Consider the following 21,623-nt stretch of genomic DNA (forward strand, 5'->3'; position numbering starts at 1 on the left):
TCAAAACACAGCCTTGGGGAGCACCAGTGCTGATGGTTAATGAGTCAGATGTCAGACCCCCCACTCTAACCACTTGTGAACGGTTGGTGAGGAAGTCAAATATCCAGTGACACAGGGTGGTGTTCAGTCCTAAGGCCTTCATCTTTGTGACCAAGGTGAGAGGTACTATCGTGTTGAATGCTGAACTAAAGTCAATGAACAGCATCCTCACATAATATCCATTAAAATATCTTTAATATCACAAATGATGGCACATTTCTAACAGTGCACTAGATGCAAGTTACGCATGTGTGTGTGTGTGTGTGTGTGTTTGGGGGGTTGTGTTGTCCTTTTACAGAAACACGCTACAATGGAATTCTTAGTAATTCCCATTTGGCACAAATGTAAAGAGTTCATAAAAGAGACAGATTATATAAACAGACTTTGTAAAAGAGAAAGATTATATCAACAGACTTTATAAAAGAGACAGATTATATAAACAGGCTACAGGCAACCGCCTGCACACCACACACTGCCTACGAAACATGCACAACATATTCCTGCTTTACTCAGAATAATGAAATACCAAATGTGTATGAGTCGTGAACACCTTAACCCAATCACCATAACCCAATTAAGATTATATTTGGATTACTAACAACCTAAATAAGACCCTTAGCATATGCCTGTACTACCCAGAATATCAATATCCCTTTCGAAATATTAATTTACGTATCAATTTACGCATTTTCATCCAAGAAATTTAGGCAGCTTGGTTTGTTGCTCTGACAACTTTGCAACATGGTGAAAAGTGTGGCTAAAAGCGTGCACTTCTGGAGTGAAGATAAGGCCTAGCATGCTAACCAGGCTAGATGAGGCCCAGCATGCTAACCAGGCTAGATGAGGCCCAGCATGCTAACCAGGCTAGATGAGGCCCAGCGTGCTAACCAGGCTAGATGAGGCCTAGCGTGCTAACTTGGCTAGATGAGGCCTAGCACACTAACTAGGCTAGATGAGGCCAATTTATTAATTCAAACCTGAAAGCTGAAATGTAATTGGAATTAATGGAATGGAATTAATTGGGCGAAAGCACTACAATGGTGACCTCTTTAAAAAGGGGTGCAACAAACTCAAAGAAGTTTTGCGTGCACTACTGACAGATCAAGAATAAGTGGGCAACCCCTTTTATAATACTAAAAAGCAGATTACCAACAACCTAAATAAGTATAAATATTTACTAACATGTAAAGATGTAAACCTGAATACCAACAGAATTTGGATTTATCTGAATATGTTGTGCATGTAACCATAGTCACCGACTCGCAGCATCGCCATGGCAACGGGGCATTTTATCATGAAATACTTACAACTACAGTAACACAGGGGATACGAGTCGTCATTATTAAAATGTACAACACAGGGGATATAGGTCGTCATTATTAAAATGTACAACACAGGGGATACGGGTCGTCATTATTAAAATGTACAACACAGGGGATACGGGTCGTCATTATTAAAATGTACAACACAGGGGATACGGGTCGTCATTATTCAAATGTACAACACATGGGATATGGGTCATCATTATTAAAATGTACAACACATGGGATATGGGTCATCATTATTAAAATCACCTGAACTGACTCGGACTGGAAGCTGCACTTGTGTAGCTGCATTTGTGTGCAGTGTGTGTGTGTGTTTGTGTCTATACGTGTGTGTAGTACTCTGACTTGATGCTGTGCTTGTGCATTTGTGTGAGGTGTGTGTGGGGAGGGGCACTGCATCCGTGTATGTAAATGTATGTGTGTATGTGTGTGTGTGTGTGGGGGCACTGCATGTGTGTGTGTGTGTGTGTGTGTGTGTGTGCGTGGGGGGGGCACTGCATACCAGTGCTGTATATAGAGAGAGTTTGGCCAACTCAAATCATGGGCGCCATGTTGGATAGATAGATAGATAGATAGACAGATAGATACTTTATTGATCCCCAAGGGGAAATTCAAGATGTTGGAAAATGTTGGAGACCAACGTCAGATGACTCTACAGCGTAACTCTATGGGGCGAATAGGCTATGTTGAAATAATATGCTATGTTGAAATAAATCAGATGACTACAGCATAACCCTATGGGGCGAATAGGCTATGTTGAAATAAATCAGATGACTCTATGGGAGAATAGGCTATGTTGAAATAAATTAGATGACTCTACAGCGTAACTCTATGGGGCGAATAGGCTATGTTGAAATAAATCAGATGACTCTATGGGAGAATAGGCCATGTTGAAATAAATCAGATGACTCTATGGGAGAATAGGCCATGTTAAAATAATAGGCTATGTTGAAATAAATCAGATGACTGCATAACCCTATGGGGCGAATAGGCTATGTTGAAATAAATCAGATGACTCTATGGGAGAATAGGCCATGTTGAAATAATATGCTATGATGAAATAAATCAGATGACTACCGCTTAACCCTATGGGGCGAATAGGCTGTTGAAATAAATCGCTTATTTTTTCATAGGAAAATATTTTTTTAGCAGGAATATAAATGTAATTATCAACGTCAATATGTAAAAGACCCTTGCAGAAATACTCCAGTGTAGTGAGTGATCACGTCTATATCCTAAATAGGCCTTTACAATGGTCTAATCAGTCTTAGAGCAGTGTTTACCTTGTCCTCTTCAGTCTCCTGAGTCCTGACAGAACCTTTCGTAGTTCACCCATCGCTGAGGACAGGTTAAACTTACTTGATGGTGAAAAAAAACTGTAACTTTTATCGCATTGTTAGTAGGCTATTATCATTATTATTAACAGACATCAATAAACCCTTCCCATAACGTGTAGTATTACTATATTTTTTGAAGTGGAAGAGATAAATTGGAGTCATTATTTGCCCTCCAGTTTGTTATGTTGACCTTGTGCTGCGCCCACACGTTTCACAGGGGAACTAGTGCCCGCTCCTGCTCTCACACTAGTGCTCCTGCTCTCACACTAGTGCTCCTACTCTCACACTAGTGCTGCTGCTCTCACACTAGTGCTCCTACTCTCACACTAGTGCCCCTACTCTCACACAAGTGCCCCTACTCTCACACTAGTGCCCCTACTCTCACACTAGTGCTCCTACTCTCACACTAGTGCCCGCTCCTGCTCTCACACTAGTGCTCCTACTCTCACACTAGTGCCCGCTCCTGCTCTCACACTAGTGCTCCTACTCTCACACTAGTGCCCGCTCCTACTCTCACACTAGTGCTGCTACTCTCACACTAGTGCTGCTACTCTCACACTAGTGCTCCTACTCTCACACTAGTGCCCGCTCCTGCTCTCACACTAGTGCCCCTACTCTCACACTAGTGCTCCTGCTCTCACACTAGTGCTCCTGCTCTCACACTAGTGCTCCTACTCTCACACTAGTGCCCGCTCCTACTCTCACACTAGTGCTGCTACTCTCACACTAGTGCTGCTACTCTCACACTAGTGCTCCTACTCTCACACTAGTGCCCGCTCCTGCTCTCACACTAGTGCCCCTACTCTCACACTAGTGCTCCTGCTCTCACACTAGTGCTGCTACTCTCACACTAGTGCTCCTACTCTCACACTAGTGCTCCTGCTCTCACACTAGTGCTCTACTCTCACACTAGTGCCCGCTCCTACTCTCACACTAGTGCTGCTACTCTCACACTAGTGCCCGCTCCTGCTCTCACACTAGTGCCCCTACTCTCACACTAGTGCTCCTGCTCTCACACTAGTGCTGCTACTCTCACACTAGTGCTGCTACTCTCACACTAGTGCTCCTGCTCTCACACTAGTGCTCCTGCTCTCACACTAGTGCTCCTACTCTCACACTAGTGCCCGCTCCTACTCTCACACTAGTGCCCGCTCCTACTCTCACACTAGTGCTCCTGCTCTCACACTAGTGCTCCTACTCACACTAGTGCCCCTCCCTACTCACACTAGTGCTCCTACTCTCACACTAGTGCTCCTGCTCTCACACTAGTGCTGCTACTCTCACACTAGTGCTCCTACTCTCACACTAGTGCCCGCTCCTACTCTCACACTAGTGCTCCTACTCTCACACTAGTGCCCCTGCTCTCACACTAGTGCTCCTGCTCACTGTTTTTTCACTATTCCCTGCACTATGTCAACGGGGATCTGAAGAATGCTGATATCTAACATGGCGTCCACTAACCATGTGACCACCTCGGAAACAATCGCATAAAGGGATGGCTCAGACCATTTGAACCAATCGCAGAAAGGGATGGCTCAGACCATTTGAACCAATCGCATAAAGGGATGGCTCAGACCATTTGAACCAATCGCATAAAGGGATGGCTCAGACCATTTGAACAAATCGCAGAAAGGGATGGCTCAGACCATTTGTTTCCCTAGTTGGTCAAACTCTCTTTATAGACGACTCTGCTGCATACGTGTGTGTGTGTGTGTGAATACATGTGTGTGTGTGTGTGTGAGAGTGAGAGTGTGAGTGTGTGTGAATACATGTGTGTGTGTATGCATACATATGTGTATGGATGGGTCTGTGTGGGTGGGTGTGTGGGTGAGTGTGTGTATGCGCTCACACACACTTTTAATGTTGTCAGTTTATCCCCACAGATCCTCTGTCCGACCAAACTTGTAGATGAGTGTACTGCAAGAAAGCAAAACAACATGCACACAAACAAACACACACACAAACAAACAGCTTATATGAGTATAGATCACTGCATGTGACAGGGCAGGTTATACAAGTTCAGAAACATACGGTTTCAACTCTAGCATGTGTTCATGTGTATACATGTACTGTATGTGCCAGTGTACGTGCGTATGTGTGTGTGTGTTAAGAGACTTAAGACTGTACCTGAAAAAGATTAAAAGATTCTGGAAGAAGATGGACAGGCCAGGGTAGACCAGTCTGGCTGAAAGACGGGCAGAGAGAATTAAATAAATATTAAATAAACATCTGATCCACTGATAACTGACATACTCACTGATAACTGACATACTCACAGGGAACAACGACGAAAGCTCCAAACAGGATCCAGGTGGCAGCAATCAGAGACGCAAACATCAACATCAGGCCTAGGAACAGCCAGAGGCGGGCCCCTGTGAACACACACACACGGCACATACACACACACACACACACATACAGCACGCACACACACATACACACGCACGCACGCACACATACACGCACAGCATATACAGCATACACACGCGCGCGCATCCACATACGCACGCACGCATACACACACACAGAGCAGAAATGACGACTGAGTCTTTCACAGAGAGTGAGATGAAAACAGACATAGGGAGACATAGTGAGAGAGACTGAGTCTTTCACAGAGAGGGAGAAGAGAGAGAGGGGGAGAGAGAGAGGGGGGGAGAAAGGGAGAGAGAGAGAAGACAAAGAGAGAGCGAGGTAGAGAGAAAGAGAGGGAGGGAGAGGAGAGAGGGAGAGAGAGGGGTAATCCTAGCTACCTGTTCGACCCAAGCAGCCTTCTCCATATACGTCCCCTCTCACCTGACCATTAGAGACAGCGTTTACCCTGAAATGCACACGCACACACACACATACACACACACACACACCTTAGTCAGTCACAGGCCTTTCTGCTGATGTCTGTCTGTGTGTTTTGTGTGTGTGTGTGTGTGTGTGTGTGTGTGTGTGTGTGTGTGTGCACACTCACATAAAGAAGGCTATAGTGGAGAACACGCCGCAGGTGTGAAACGCGTGGTTGAGCTGCTCCTGAGATGGGTACAGCACCGCTGCATCTATTATCACCCACCAGCCGGAGAAGAACTGACACACACACACAAGGACACACACATCCAGCACCCATTACTTAGACACGTACCCCACAACACAGGGACACATGCAAAACACCACTCATGTTTACACACGTACACAGACACACACACACATACCAGGGGCCTATTGCACAAAACTAGGATAAGGGATTAAGCCGGGATATCTTGGTTACCCTGACTCAATTGATCCGTGATCCAGTTGCACAAAAGCAGGATAGGGGGCAGCAGGATATGTTATGGTATTAGTCACCATGGCGATTTATTCTGTAGAGCTAGCCTGCTCCAGACCAGGCTAAGTTCCAGGATCTATTTAATCTCATCCCTCATCTCAGTCAGCAGTCACCACAAACGGAAACCAATAGTTATTCCACTGCCTACTACAAAATGTTATCACATTTGATGTTATAGACTAGACACAAAAAATGACCGCAGTGTAGATTAAGCTATCGCTCATGAATGCGGAAGTAATTGTTTTTAAATAGAGGTGGTCTTGTGCGTCTCCACGTTTCACGACAATAACGCCATCCCAACACCGAGAACGCGCACAGATCTGAGCTGAAAGCCTAGTTTGACAAATATATCACATAACTGCTATCGTAGTATCACTTAACGTACAGTGGGTCCCAGTTAAAAATTGACGCTTCATTCACGATCAAGGTGATTCACGCAGCTGGGTGAAATGTAAGTACAACTGCAGCCGCTTGGGGGCAGCATAGTCCGCTGTGGCGTTCCGCGGTCGAACCGGACAGCAAGAGGCTGTGATTGGCCGAGCAAGGGCTGTGATTGGCCGAGTTTTCAGTTTGTTTCTCTGTGTTTTTAGCAGCCCCTGCAACATGCTAGTCCACTGTAGCCTATAAGCTTTGTACATAATGTTAAACATAGCTTTGGATTCAGTGGCAAGATTTCTTGATTGTACAGTGCCTGTCTCTCAGTAGCCTAATGTTTTAAAATGAGAGCTTCGTCAGCTGGCAGTAGACTTTGTCGGCAGTCATGAGAAGTTCGCTTGCTAACAGAACATGCTGCCCAGAAACCTTGTGAATAGTTCTGGTTTTTTTACTACACTAACGATGTTGAAATATAGCCTTTGCCTACAGCATCTCCTTAACAGTAATGTTAACAAAATGACAGCATTCATATGACAAAGGAAAACGAATTCGGTCACTCAAGACTGTGCCACAGCAACCAGTGTAGGCTACAGTCCTACCCAATAGGCCTACTCGAAGCAGATAGCGTTGTCTGACGGTCTAGTGGGTTAATGCACGTATTTCCAGAACAGGTCTGCAACTTTCAGGCAGTTCTGAGTTCGAATCTAGGCAGGAGCAGAGCCGTATAAAGGCCTATTTGTTATAATTTTTTGCAAGGTGTTGCTCCTGGCAAGACTTGTTTATAAGACGTTTGATGATTACTTGATAGCTGTTTTTGTGACACGTTAAATGTTCTTTATAATGAGCGCATACAGGGAGTAAAACGACTTGTTGCCGTTTTGGGACATAAAGCTACGTTAAGGGTTTCACGTCAGGGTGGTATGTGTTGTTAGGCCTACAGCTTCAGAAACACCGCTTCAGAAAGCTGCAGGGGAGCGCGGGGCACAAAGTAACTCGGAGTTAAATGTAACATGGACTTTTTTCCTAGTTGCAGATGGTTGATCGGGACATATTGGTCAGTTAATCACATTACTATGAGACGGTGTTCCACAAATTTTCAGTCCGTATGGACGTGTTTTCACGTAGATCTACAGCAAAACGTTTTTTGAAGGCATCAAAGTAAATAGGTGGTAGGCAACTTGTCTTTCGATTACTGAGTTGTGGGTGCAGCTCACTGACTAATCGTCTTGTAGGCTAAAAATGAACACCGTTTTGAAACATGTAGTCAACACATAGGAGCTATCTTATCTTAAAAGAAACGTGACCCAGCGGGGTTAGTTGTAACGCGCTGTTACAACTGTAGGCTGCAATGATTGCAATACAAAAATATGCGCATGTTAGTTTAGTTAGTTTTGTGATGTTTTGCACTTTTGCCTCATGTGTTTTCAGGTTTGAGGGCTTTTTTTGCCAAGATTGACCTTGGTTAGACTCTGCATATGTTATTTCTCCGTATGGAAAATAAAGTAAATTTTCAACGTCTGTTATCTAGTTCAATAACACACAGCTCGTTACCATATAGCCTACCGACTGCCTTAACAGATAGGCTCTGCTCTTGGGTTTGGCCTCACAGCGAACTCGATTCTCTTGTTGCTTGCAGTTTGTTAAATAAAGCGATGCAGATTACATTATTTATTTCTGATTAATTGCGTCTTTTGATGTCTTTTGCAACATTTGCTTGTTAGGCTGGGCTACTGTCAATGTCCTGTACAGGTCAATGTTCAACTATTGCTGGTGTAGGCCTACAGGCTATTAATCAATTAGGGACTGTTTGTTATTTATTTAAGGGGCTACCGGAGGAGTTTTGGGAGCGTTAGTCAAAAAAGACGTGACCCTCCCTCGCCAGCAATTTTTTTTTCTATGACCCTCCAAAGTGATAAAACGCATGACCCTCCCCATTCCCAACAATTTATTGATGCCTTCTGTAGGCTACTGGGTCAATTTGGGAGCTTGCATGCTACGACACCTTCCTTGAAAAGGCTGTCGTTTGCACAATTTCACAAATAATCACCGGGACCAAAACAAACCTGTCAACTTTTCCCGGGTTTATCGCGTATTTTAACTTTTTCCCTCGCTGTCTTAGGAGCTGCAGGGCCGTCGCAAGGGGGTGCGAGGCCCTGTGCGAACTTGACAGATGCAAGGCCCTTTTCACTTACGTGCATGAAATCATGCGATAGCTTACTTTACACATAGCCAAGGCTACCGTCGGTGTATTTTAATAGTAGCCTAGTCTAATAAGCTACATCAGCTTGTATTTAAGAGGGGCAATTCTATAGCCTATAACATTAGCTGAGTCACATATTTGGCCATATGTACGGTGTTCATTTTAGGACATCCTCAGACTCAGGTGTCAGACTCAGAAAAACATCTGTCATTTTCAGACAAAACTGCCTCAGCTTCAGAAGAACTTCTGTCATCCTCAGACAAAACTGCCTCAGCGTAAGAAAAACCTCTGTCATCCTCAGATAAAACTGCTTCAAACCAAACTGCCTCAGAAAAACATCTCTAAGGAGTCAGGTCTCAGAAAAAACGCTGTCAGAAAAAGTGGAGTCAGGTCTCAGAAAATCAGGTATCAGAAAAAACGCTGTCAGAAAAAGTGGAGTCAGGTCTCAGAAAATCAGGTCTCAGAAAAGTATTAAGTATTAAATAAAGACAAATGTGCTATGCCATGATGTAATACCATATAATCCCATTATAAAACGTTAGCAGTTGTCATTGTCATTGCACAACAATAATAGACAGACATAAAGATAGACAGGTACTTGAAATGTAATCCCCAGGGGACAATAACTGCAGCGTTGTTGAATTCATTTGATATGAGATGTTATCTTAACTTATTTAGAGAAATGTGCCTTGTTGTTGGTACCTGCTATTTCATGTATTATCATAATGGTATTATATGGTATTACATCATGACATAGCACATTTGTCTTTATGGGGGTTTGGGAATAATGATGTGATGATAATGATGCAGGTTTCTTACTGGTAGGTAGTGTACAACTGGGAAACGGTTAGCAAAAGTAAGAAATAATGGTCCAGGTGTCGTTCTGGACTTTCGTGGTGGAAAAATGTTTAACCCACTTTTCCCTAGCTCATTGAATGTACCGTAATCCTACGAAAAACAAATTATTTTGCTGTATGTAGTACGTAGCTTACTCCGGTATGTGCCTTACAGCAGCTGCTAATGTTACTAGCGAAGTGAGGTTAGCTAAGTTACATCCATGGATTTCCTACAATGTGTATACCATTGATCACTTTCTACCTTTTTTACTTATAATTTCTACATCTAACCAAGCACCAAATATAACATGCCAGTGACCAGGCTTGGAATTTCACCATTCTGGGGCAAGGCCACTTGGCCTTCAGTTGGGCATATTTGGTGGGGGGCACAAAGGCCACATGGGCACCAAGGCCAAAGTTAACTATACAGTAGTAGGCTATAAAAATGATCAAAGTTGTATTTAGCCTATTCACTGCAGTAGACCTGCATCATTGCATGAAACATTACAAAACATGAAACATGACATATTACATATAACTGTAAATCATCTGATCATCTAATAAAACAGATATCTAGGCTATATATAACATTTATTTTATATTTGGCCTGCTATGAAATCATGTATTGAACAATTTAAATTTAAGCACAGCTCATCTTTAAGAAACTCAAATAGCCTAGATGCATGCTTAGCATTTTGTGATCAGGCTACTTTCATAAACTCTTAGTCAGCCGTCCTCTGATTTACCAATATCTAGGCGATATTTGTAACATTTATTTTGTATTTGGCCCGTTATGAAATCATGTGGAGCAATTTAAACACATTGTAAAACTTAAAGCCCAAATTTGGAGACATCAATGCATGTCGAAATTTACTGCAAATTCAAAACTGGATTACTCTGGAACGGCTAACTGTACAGGGGACTGCTTTACACCTTTATGTTCGGCAAGGTCTGCTGTTTATTCTGATATGTGGTTTGTCATGTGTTAAAAGAAGGGTTCGTGGAAGTATTCCACCGAGATGAATGGGTAGGGAGATCATGGACTTAAAACCTTCAGTAGAATGTATGATTAAATTGAATTATATTATTTACTTTTTCGCAAAACCGCTCAACACAGCAATTATCGGCTAACATCGTTGAAAAGCTGAGAAAAGTCTTTCATGTGACATCACTTGTGATGTCTGTGTGATGAATAGGCTACTTCAGCGAAAGTAGTTCAACTGAGAAGAATGGGTGAATTTGGAGGCACTTTCTTGCGATGTCACTTTCTCCACTGGGCGTAAAAGACTAAATTAATTTGCGCTTGTGAATGCTAAGATTATTTTGACAGGCCGCAGGCTAAATAAAAATCGCTATTAGTAGGACACAAAGCAGAATATTGAAAGAAGGGGGCACCAAGGCCACCGTGGCCTGTAAACCTATGATTTTCAAAGGGGCTTCACGGCCAACTAAGGGGCTACCCACGCCGCCGTCGCCGCCGCCGTGAAATTCCTACCCTGCCAGTGACAGAATAACGATTAAGCATAATATTAAACTCACCGCTCTGTATCCGTCGTCTTCTTCTGTCCCCACAATAACTTTTCATTTGAGACTTTTTCGTCTGACAGCGTTTTTTCTGAGACCTGATTTTCTGAGACCTGACTCTGTTTTTTCTGACAGCGTTTTTTCTGAGACCTGACTCCACTTTTTCTGAGGCAGTTTGGTTTGAAGCAGTTTTATCTGAGGATGACAGAGGTTTTTCTTACGCTGAGGCAGTTTTGTCTGAAGATGACAGAAGTTTTTCTCAAGCTGAGGCAGTTTTGTCTGAAAATGACAGATGTTTTTCTGAGTCTGACACCTGAGTCTGGTTTTTCTGACGCTGATGCAGTTTTGTCTGAAGATGACAGAGGTTTTTCTGACGCTGAGGCTGTTTTGTCTGAAGATGACCGATGTTTTTCTGAGTCTGACACCTGAGTCTGAGGATGTCCTAAAATGAACACCGTACATATGGTGTTTATCATAGGCTACATCACGAAACCAAATAGTGTAACAAAGGCGAACACTTTAACAGGGGGAATTAATTGGGCATGAATCATTGTGCTGAACGGTATTTGTCAATGAGCAGAAACACACACGACATTTAAACTATTGATAAGATGTAGGCTACTGGTCTGTAGGCTAACATAGGACAAATAAATGACACTGACTCGCATATCCTGACTCAGGGAAAAAAAAAACATTTTCTTGCTTTGCCGCAAACTCAGCAATGAAATCATAGGCCAGTTTGCAGGTAGCCTATAACGTCTTTTTCAATTCATAGAAGGGAGAGCCCAGTCTCTCCTGTGACATGAGGTGCGCAAATAGTTTTTAATAGCCTGCTCAACTTCGAAAAGCTTCGTTCACCTGATGCCAGTCACTGATCGCAATTTCAAAGTTCGGGAAGCTTCATTCAATCTTTTTAAGTTTTAAGTGCAGTATCTGCCCCCTTTGGAATTATATCTCGAGCCTATGATAAGGACCAGTGCGTTATGTCCTGGGATTCGGACATGCTCAAAAAGAAAATAAAAAACACTTTTTTATAGATGGTTATGAGGAGCAATATGAGAGAGAAATTTGATGTTCATTGATCATTGTTTTGGGACGTTAAGCCTTTTCCATAGGCGTCAGTGAAGGAGATTGAAGAATGCCAATTTTTTATACGAAAATAATTCTTAACTTCAAAAACTCGGTGTCTAAAACTCAGCGTCATTCAGACTCAACCCTCTTGTTGCTTTGATATCTTTTTCGTTGTTGTTTGAACGTCGGCAAGCAGGCATGTTGCGGTTGCAATTTAAGTGAAATTTCTACAGTATCCTACATGCTGTTAGGCTGGGCTACTGTCAATGTACTTGTACAGGTAAATGTTCAACAATTGCTGGTGTACAGGCTATAATCAATTAGCTAAATCATTTGTCCAGCTGTTTAAACATTTTTTCGTGCTACATTCAAACACAAAAGGTGCTTTGATATCTTTTTCGTTTGAACGTCGGCAAGCAGGCATGCGGAGGTTGCAATGAATGAGGATAATTGGTTTTATCTGCGGATTTATTTTTTGCATCATTTTGAATATGACTCGCTCCAGTCTCAACAGCACATACTTTTTCCACACGCATCTAAGTTCTAACACACATAGGCCTATCCCCTCTCGCTTTCTCTCTCTCCATCCCTGTGCACGGTGCTTTCTTAAAAGGAGCTGCACCATTTTACAACAATTGCATCTACATTTTCATATTAGAATGTTTTGTCAAGTGTAAGCTTTAAACTACCGCGGATCAATTTAAGTTCCCGTGCCCCCGCCAAGGCCATGGAAGCAGTAAGTCAAGTCGCATCAAAAATAGTAGTGGCAGAACTCCCAAGTGACACCTTGTGGTTGTTTGTGTCAACTGCAGTTTGTGCCATTTCTGCTGAGAAAATGGGGTGCGTGATTCATGAAGGAACCCGTCCAAACTTAACTGGGACCCACTGTATACCCCTGAGTCAGGGCTTTGTGAAGCCTCGATATGTCTACATAGCCTAGATATGCGTGCTTCGTAGTATACCCCAGACAACAACTGATCTGTAGCCTAGGGTAGACAGTGTTTCCCATACATTGACTTATTTGTGGCAGCCCACCACAATATCAACATTGACCACCACACAATGATTTTCCAGGTTGTACTAAATTGTGCTTAAATCTGGTTAGCATCATAACCAGCTGTGCTAATTCGTTTAACTGTTGCATTCAAGTTAATTCTGCAAAACAACCACCACAAATAGAATTCTATTCTGTGGGAAACACTGGTAGACTTCTGCAAAAAACAATGTTGTTGGCGATTTCTATCTAGCGGACGTTTTAAGGCTACAAGCAATAGAGGCAACTGTTTGGCCCACGTCATAAATTAATTTGCCCTACTTCTGACTGCACTGTAGCCAATTGACTGCTTGACAGTAGGTTATTTATATTTTTTTGTAAGCCTACAATAAACAAATTTGTTCGTTCAACTTTATGCAGCATAACTACACACTTGGCCAGCCTACAGAGTGGGAACATTTTGGAGAGGGAATGAGCATGTATGTAAGCAAGAATCTGTAAGCTATTTGTGGCGGGTTACCAGCAAACAATTTTTACCTAATGCAATAACTGAAGACTTCAAATGTTTTCTAAACAACAAAAACAGAGAAGATGCAGGCAGCATCTGTGGAGTCATTTCCAATGGAAGAACAAAATGTTGAACGAAGCTCAAAGCTTTACTGATGTTTAAGGAACCATATGTAAGATTGTGGCCAAAACTGGTACTGCAATCACTTTCAAATTACTGTAGAGCGGTGTATCCCCTCCCCCTCCCTCCTGACTCGAGGTTGCCAACCCGGATGCCGAAACACTACTGACTTTGTGATTAGTAGATAGGTAGGTAGTAGATAGGTAGAGGACGTAAACGTGGAGGGTGGCGCATCAGGCCAAAACACAACATGACATGACAAAACACAACATCAACATCAGTTGAGGGCTGCAAATGACAATATCCTGGCCGGACTACTGTTGTCAGTGATATAAGTATTTAAAATGAACATGATTTCTTAATGTCTAGTGACATATCAGGGCCATTTCATGATTAATTGAAATACATTTCTTACATACGGTTCCTTTAAAGCACACACATATAATAGTCAGGGGGCCTATGTGGTTTCTGTGGGATTGAAATGTTAATTTTTGGAGTAGTTGGACTGTCTTTAGAGGTCATTGAACATGGAGAAAAATGATGTCTCAATTTTTTTTACCTGTTTTAACCCTATTTTTGTGAAATTGTATATTTCACTATAATTAACACCATAAATATTGCCTAAATCACTGGCTATGTTGAATAAAGTTCACAAAACAACTATTTTATTATTTTCAACAATATGATTGTATGTCAGTATTATGATTGTATGTCAAACAATTAGAGATACGATCAATAACCAATCAGTTTCACCAAATACACATACTCCATTGCGGAAAGATAGCAAAATCACTTAATCACAGATGAGACCTCAAACAACATTTAATTCATTTACATATACACAACATTAGATCTCACCTCCACAATGTCCTCATCAAAATCTACAACTAGTCTACTAAACCCTATTTGTACCTTCTTAAGACTGGTCTCCCCTTCCTGGATAATGTTTTGCTCTGGATTATAAATAATTCTATCAGGGCATGTACCGCAGTCGTTTAAGACATCTGTTATTAAGCCCCTCAAAAAACCTAGCCTTGTATCGATACTAGTCCTCCTGGACCTCAGCGCTGCCTTTGACAGCATAGACCATGACATACTACTTAGGCTTGAAAATTTGATGGGCAAAGACTCAGCACTCGCTTGGTTTAGATCATACAGGTACATTTGTATAGGTCCATAATAAACCATCTACCCAGATTATGATAAAATATGGAGTGCCTCAAGGCTCAGTACTGGGGCCCCTGTTGTTTAGCAGATGATACATAACTATACCTCTCCATAAAACCTGATGAATTAACCCCGTTAGCCAAACTTGACACATGTATAAGAGCTATAAAGACATGGATGACTAATAATTTCCTGCTTTTGAACTCAGATAAAACAGAAGTCGTGGTTTTAGGTTCTAAAAAGATGAGGGATATCCTATCCACATCACAGGCTACATATAGTGATCTTCCACTTCTCTACTGATTTCATCATTTTAACAAGTGTTAAAAACCTGGGAGTTATAATTGACCAGGACCTAGCACTAAGTAATCACATTAAACAGATCACCAAAACTTAATTTTAACATTTAAGGAACATTTCAAAGATAAGGAAGTCCTTCTCCTTACCAGATGCCAAGAAATTAATGTTTTCTCATCTCAAGGATAGACTATTGCAATGCTATTATGTAAAGCACTTTGAGCTGCATTCTGTGTATGAAAGGTGGAATATGTCTCATCTGTGGATGAAAAGGACATATTTACAGTCTATACTTCTCTGCGCACCCATTACTCTCGTTTGAATTACTCTCGCGAACCCGTGATCGCATAGATATGGCAAGCATATCAGATGAAAGAGGAGACACAGGGCTATCCATTGGTACCATGTATATCGATCCTTCTGGCTTATAAAAACAGACGAAGTGACTGCAAAATATTAACGTCATGTACACAAACCAACGCTGCACACCCATTACCCTCGTTTGAATTACTCACGGACCCGTGATCGGATAGATATGCCACGCATGTCAGATGAAAGAGGAGACACAGAGCTATCATTTGATACCAAGTACATCCTTCTGGGTTATAAAACAGACGAAGTGACAGCAAAATAATAACTTCATATAGCTGGACTTACCCCATGTTTTTGTCTGTTTTTGTGGCAAAGCATGTTTATAATCCAACGCTATTGTGTGTTTCTCTACGGCAAAGCATGTTCATAATCCGGTTTTGAGATCCTAGCAAATTCCTGCATGGCATCCAATTCAAGGCTCACATTGTTCAACAAATTGGGATGCAAAGAAACACCTTTTTTGCCTTTACTTTGTTCATGGCAATGCAGTAAAAAGTTGAGAATCATTATGGCACACATGCTAACACGCAAACTTGGGTCAAGTCAGGTCAGATCAGTTCGTGTCATAGATATGGAGCGCAGAAAGGTCATTTTTCATCACTAAATAAAAAATGGCATTTATATCCATGAATCACACACCACATATTTCTGTAAATTGCTCAGCCCCAGAGTATCCCTCCAACATGGCAATTATATTGCCCGATTCAGGACAGTCTCCCCTACACACACATGAAATGCATGTAGAGCTATGAGCTTGCTGTGGTGAGATACAGGTCAAAATATAAGAATTTTTATAATAAGCTTCATCAAATCAAAATAAAATCAATGCTAGTACTAATACATGACATGATGGCAGATCTGGATAGCCTAGACTCTGCTGAAAAAAACCCCAATATCTAATATGTGTGTGTGGCACTCACAATGACCAGAATAAATTCTTATGAATAAAGGTAGTGAAAATGCCCTAAAAACAGCTTAGGGTTCTAAGGGTTAAACTTGATTTAACAGAGATCTCTGCACTTTGTACTCTGAATGGGTGTAGTCAAGAACTGACAGAGCAGGCTAGGCCTACACTCAAGCACACTAATAGGCATGAATTGATAGTATTGATATTGAAGTATTTTTTTTTTTTTTTTAGGCACAATTTCTTGTTAAAGAGATCAATCATCAGCCCAAAAATGTTTTATAATGTTGTATTGTTTATGTGGCCCACTTTTGCACACCTTGTAGAATATATTTGCTTTTTGGTACCAAACCCTATGCTATAATACCAGCAATGTGAGGTTTATGGACAAAACACCATATTTGACAAAATTAATATAGGTTATTGTTAGGCGTGAAAGTAGGCCTAGGCTACTTTTAGCTGACCAGTGTTGAATCTGAAAGTGTGAATATTAACAGTGTAGCCTTACTATTTGAATGTTGCACCTTGGTTAGAGACCAACTCAAAAGTAAAGTAACAGTAACAAGTTACTTTCCAAAATGACTATCTTGAATTTGAAGAAGTAATGAGTAACTTGTAACAAATTACTTTTTTTGAGTAACGATCCCAACACTGGCTACCAAATAGCCTATTCAAACTCCCCCAAAGTCAACTGGTAAAATGTAGGCAAGCCTGCTGCCAGAAGTCCATACTGTTTGGTCTATTCTGGGTTTTGGGATCACTTTTGCACTCAAAGAACAATATGGTACCTTAATAATATTAATTTAATAATTGACCATTTATATAATAACTTCCCCTATTCCAAAGAGCAGCATCCGCCACTGACACACACACACACCTTAGAATCTCTTTCCCACAAATAGGCTACTCCTCACGTGCCAGTCATACAACACAGACTTCCTCACCAAGACTCCTGCGGCGACGGACGCAACGGTGTTGCGTTTCTCCCCCAGGTCGAGACACGCAGGCCACTGAACGTTATCTAAGAACCCGGCCATCTTCCTCGCTTGCGGTCTTCTACTCAGTCCGTTCGCTGCTGGTTCTGGACAGAAGAAGGCGGGTCAAAACGAAAGCGAAAGAGAGGAGAGCTGTGATTTAAAAGACTGACTGGCGAGTTTAGACCCGGTTCCGTTTGGGTTTAGTTCACAGCAGTTTACGTTAAAACAAATAGACAGTATGCAAAAGCCTTGATTATAACGTGATAACGGCGTAAAGATGGTTTGACATGTAGGTTAACGTTATCATTTCCGCCCCAGCTTGAGATCATCTCAAGCTCGGTAGGCTACCACAGGTGTATGGCACACAAACACGCGAGAACTCTCTGAAAGCCACGCGCGTAAAAGGCCCGCTGGATATAATCTCGTGCATTATTACTCTTTCTGCAATGTGAGCCGTTTGTCGTTTGTCTCTCCGTACTCACCTGCTTACAGGTCTTGACGGTCTTGACTCACCACCACCGCGTAGCACCTACAATCACGGCACAAAACATAACCGACGCTTCCAGTGGAGGTAAACCACAACAGGGACCTCTAGCGTCTGGGAGGGTTAATGATATTGCATGACTGTCCCCTCCTTTGGTCCCCTCATAGTGTGGTATATGGAGGTAGAATTGTCTCATAAAGATTTGTACATACTCGAAAAGATATGCACAAATAGACGTGTATTTGTAAATACACAAACACAAATATACAAATGTGACATACAAATATCTAAAGTAATTTGTACAAATATGCGTGTATTTGTAAATATATGTTTGACATTTGCAAATAAATATGTTTGGCTTTATGTGTGGGAGGCGTTGGATTCTGCATTTGTGGATCGCATATGTGGATTTGTGGATGACGTCATTTTGAGACATTCTAAATGCACAGCGATCCACAAACAAATACCCCCGAATTCGCACTTGCAAATTCACCCTCCCCTGGACAACCAGTAGATGGCAGTGTTGTGCAACATGTCAGTGAGCAACTGAGGCAGATAGGTTTTCCCACTGCTTTCCCTACTTCAGTGAAGTCAAGTGGTCTGTGACATGGAAGCTGACACTGGATTAACTGGAAGGGTTATAACAGTAATAACAACTAGCCAGAGCAATTACTTATCGGTTTCGATGTGTAGTGCGTTTGTTTTTATCTCATATACTGTATGTCAGTGTACAGCTGCATTAACCAGGGTCACCCCTATGTTCCCCAGGTCCTATGTTCCCCGCTAATTGCCGTGGAACATAGAACCCATTTTTTGAAAAAGGGTTCTATGTTCCCTGCAGTTCCTTAATGGGTCCTTAGGCTATTATAGTCCTGACAGAAAAATGAGATGAAGAGGCTGAGGTAGGCTATCTTTAGAAAATCGGGACAGTTTTTAATCTCTATACCGACACTGTACAAACTAGTACGGTAGGGATGTAAAAAACAGAGGGGGAGTTGATCCCCTCCACCCCCCACCAAATCGCACCCTGAGTGTATTTATTATCAGTATTTATTATTTTTTTAGTTTAGTTTATTTAAACTGTCCAAATGTGACAAAAACAAAAGCCTGTAAACAAAATGTACAGCCTAATCTCTCCTCTAGGCCTATCCTATTTGGGTATGTGCATCAAATGGCCTGTAGCCATTTGCCGTGGATTTTAGCACTGATGGTGGAAAAAATGACAGACCGGAGAACATAGGACCTTTTTTCAAAAATTGGGTCTCATTATCAGACATTATCAAGGACATCAGCTATTTTCTCTGCTACCATCCGGCAGGCGATACTGGGGCCAGGCAGCCTACAAGACTAAACAACAGTTCCTACCACCAGGCTCACTCTGATAGTCTTGCCTCACCAGGAATGTACTTAGCACTATAATCAAATAAATGTGCAATACTGCTGCCTTGCACTTATCACTTTAAACAGTGTGCAATACAAACAGCCTTCGCCTGAGACTGTTTCTCTTTATAGAATGTTATGTCTATTTATGAGTGAGATATATAATACCGTAGGCCTATTTTAACTTATAACCTGCCTGTCACACATTTCATTATAAAGTTGATCTGTGACAAGTGACAACTATACATTTATTAAGACAAATATTAAGACAAATATTAAGACTTCAACTTGAAACCTTTTACCTTGTTAGTAGCCTACGTCCAACACCCCATATTCGCCCAGATTTGACCCGTTTAAAACCAGAGACAGATTTGATCCATTTAAACCCAAAGACGGCTTTGATCCGATTTGATCCATTTAAACCCAGAGACGGATTCAATCCGTTTAAAATCAGAGACGGATTTGATCCATTTAAAACCAGAGACAGGATATCATTTTTTTAAATTACTAAAATTAAAATGATCGCCTGTCAAATAGAAAAACTACGTAAAGAACTGCTGATGGACTTTTTTTTAAAGCTTATCTGTCTAATCTGTGTTGAAATGAAACACACACACAAATGACCACACATAAGCACACCGACATGACAACACACTAGGGCTGTCAATCTTCTTACAACCCAATTTGAAGTTCATTCATTATTATTTTTAATAATCGAATTATATTCAAATATTTAATGCTCAAATTTTACCTATTATTACTATTTACGATGCATCTCTATCCACTTTATAAACGGGCTTATGCATTGCCAATGCCACTATAAACGTGTGGTTGACTTGTTATATTGAACAAAAGCTCAGTCTACCAACGATATCCAGAGGCGGACAGAGTACACAGCTTTATTATTTGAGTAAAAGTACAGATACCCTTTGCTAAATTTTACTCAAGTACAAGTAAAAGTACAACAGTCAGATGCCTGCTTAAGTAAAAGTACTGAAGTACTTGTTTTTAAAAGTACTTGGAGTACAAGAGTAGCCTACATTTTTTAAATATTGCATTACTACTGCAATAGTAGTATGAAAATGTTATAAAAAATGTTAATGTTAGTACCTTGGAGAATGTAAAAGGAATTGAAAGTAAAATCAAGTCATTTTCATCTTTTTACCATGTTTCCAGGGATGGGCAGTATTTCTAATACATGTATTTAAAATATGTATTTCAAATACAAAATACCATTTTGTAATTGAAACACTTTAAGCGAAACTATCATTAACTTGTTCAGAAAATTGAAATAGTCTGGCGAGGTGGGGCCACAGGTTGACACATTCCCGGGATGGACCTGCTGAGTCTTCATCCACAGTTTCGTCTCTTATCTAAATCTGACCATGGAGTTGACTTTGGCGGAAAGCTGAAGGTGATTGCTGATAGGCTGTCCCAATCAGTGGCGCCTGCACAATCCGATCACGTTTGAGAGGGAAACAATAAATTGAGGGTTTCTGAGTTTTTTTTTTTTTTTAGAAGAAGTAGCCTAACTGGTACTCACAGTTATGGATATAAATGTAGTGGAGTAAAGAGTGCAATATTTGCCTCTTAAATGTACTTGAGTAAAGTCATGAGTACTCCCCAAAAATGATACTCGAGTAAAGTACAGATCCCTCAAAATTGTACTCAAGTACTGTACTCAAGTAAATGTACTCAGTTACTGTCCGGCTCTGACGATATCTGTGCAACTTGAGTGGTTTCAATTTCTTTTGTGCAGACACGCACACACACTGAATGAACGCCCATACACTACCACTTTATTGATTGCCTATGTTTGATGACGCCAAATTAGCAAGTATTTCCTGATGGGGTAAAGTTTGCTTTCTTTTTTTCTATCGGCCCGCGATTCCATGAACCATTATGCCCATCAGAAAAGTGACAAAAGCACCGGACATAGCCTAGAGGAGGTAGGTAAAAACCTAATTCTTGCCTGCTTTAGCTGCGTGCTTCCTCGTTCTCTACCCAGCTTGTCAAGGTGTAGCGTTATCAGATGTGCACTCAGGCTGCACGTTGCTACATATTCTGCAGATTACGACATCGTTAGGCTAATTGTTATTTTTCCGTTTTCTGATGGAAATCCAAAAACGTTCCACACATCGCTGAAATGGTCAGTGGTGATCTCCGTAGGTGCATCGCTTCTGCCATATTTAGATTGTGCATTAGACGTGACAAAAGCATTTTGTTTTCACATACTAGCTAAAGTTAGCCAACACACAAAAAAACTTCCCAAAACACCACATTCGAATAGTAATTTCCAAATTTGAATAGTATTGATTTTTTAATTATTCGATTTATATCAGACTTTAAAAATTCTTTCCAACAGCCCTACAACACACACACACACACACACACAAATGACAC

The 21,623-nt window shown here is 41.3% G+C and overlaps 1 protein-coding gene across 1 annotated transcript; it reads right to left on the bottom strand.

The window, feature by feature from the left end:
• Positions 1-3,116: 3,116 nt before the first annotated feature.
• LOC125291917 (transmembrane protein 50B-like) lies at positions 3,117-17,910 on the bottom strand. The gene is made up of 7 exons (XM_048238920.1): positions 17,839-17,910; positions 17,324-17,460; positions 5,661-5,773; positions 5,452-5,519; positions 4,978-5,073; positions 4,829-4,886; positions 3,117-4,618 (listed from the first exon to the last, which is right to left on the bottom strand). The coding sequence occupies exons 2-7, from the start codon at positions 17,414-17,416 to the stop codon at positions 4,573-4,575; spliced, it is 474 nt and encodes a 157-aa protein (XP_048094877.1). The 5' UTR covers positions 17,417-17,460; positions 17,839-17,910; the 3' UTR covers positions 3,117-4,572.
• Positions 17,911-21,623: the final 3,713 nt, after the last annotated feature.

Source organism: Alosa alosa, chromosome 3 (assembly GCF_017589495.1).
Source record: "Alosa alosa isolate M-15738 ecotype Scorff River chromosome 3, AALO_Geno_1.1, whole genome shotgun sequence".
NCBI classification, from domain to species: domain Eukaryota; kingdom Metazoa; phylum Chordata; class Actinopteri; order Clupeiformes; family Clupeidae; genus Alosa; species Alosa alosa.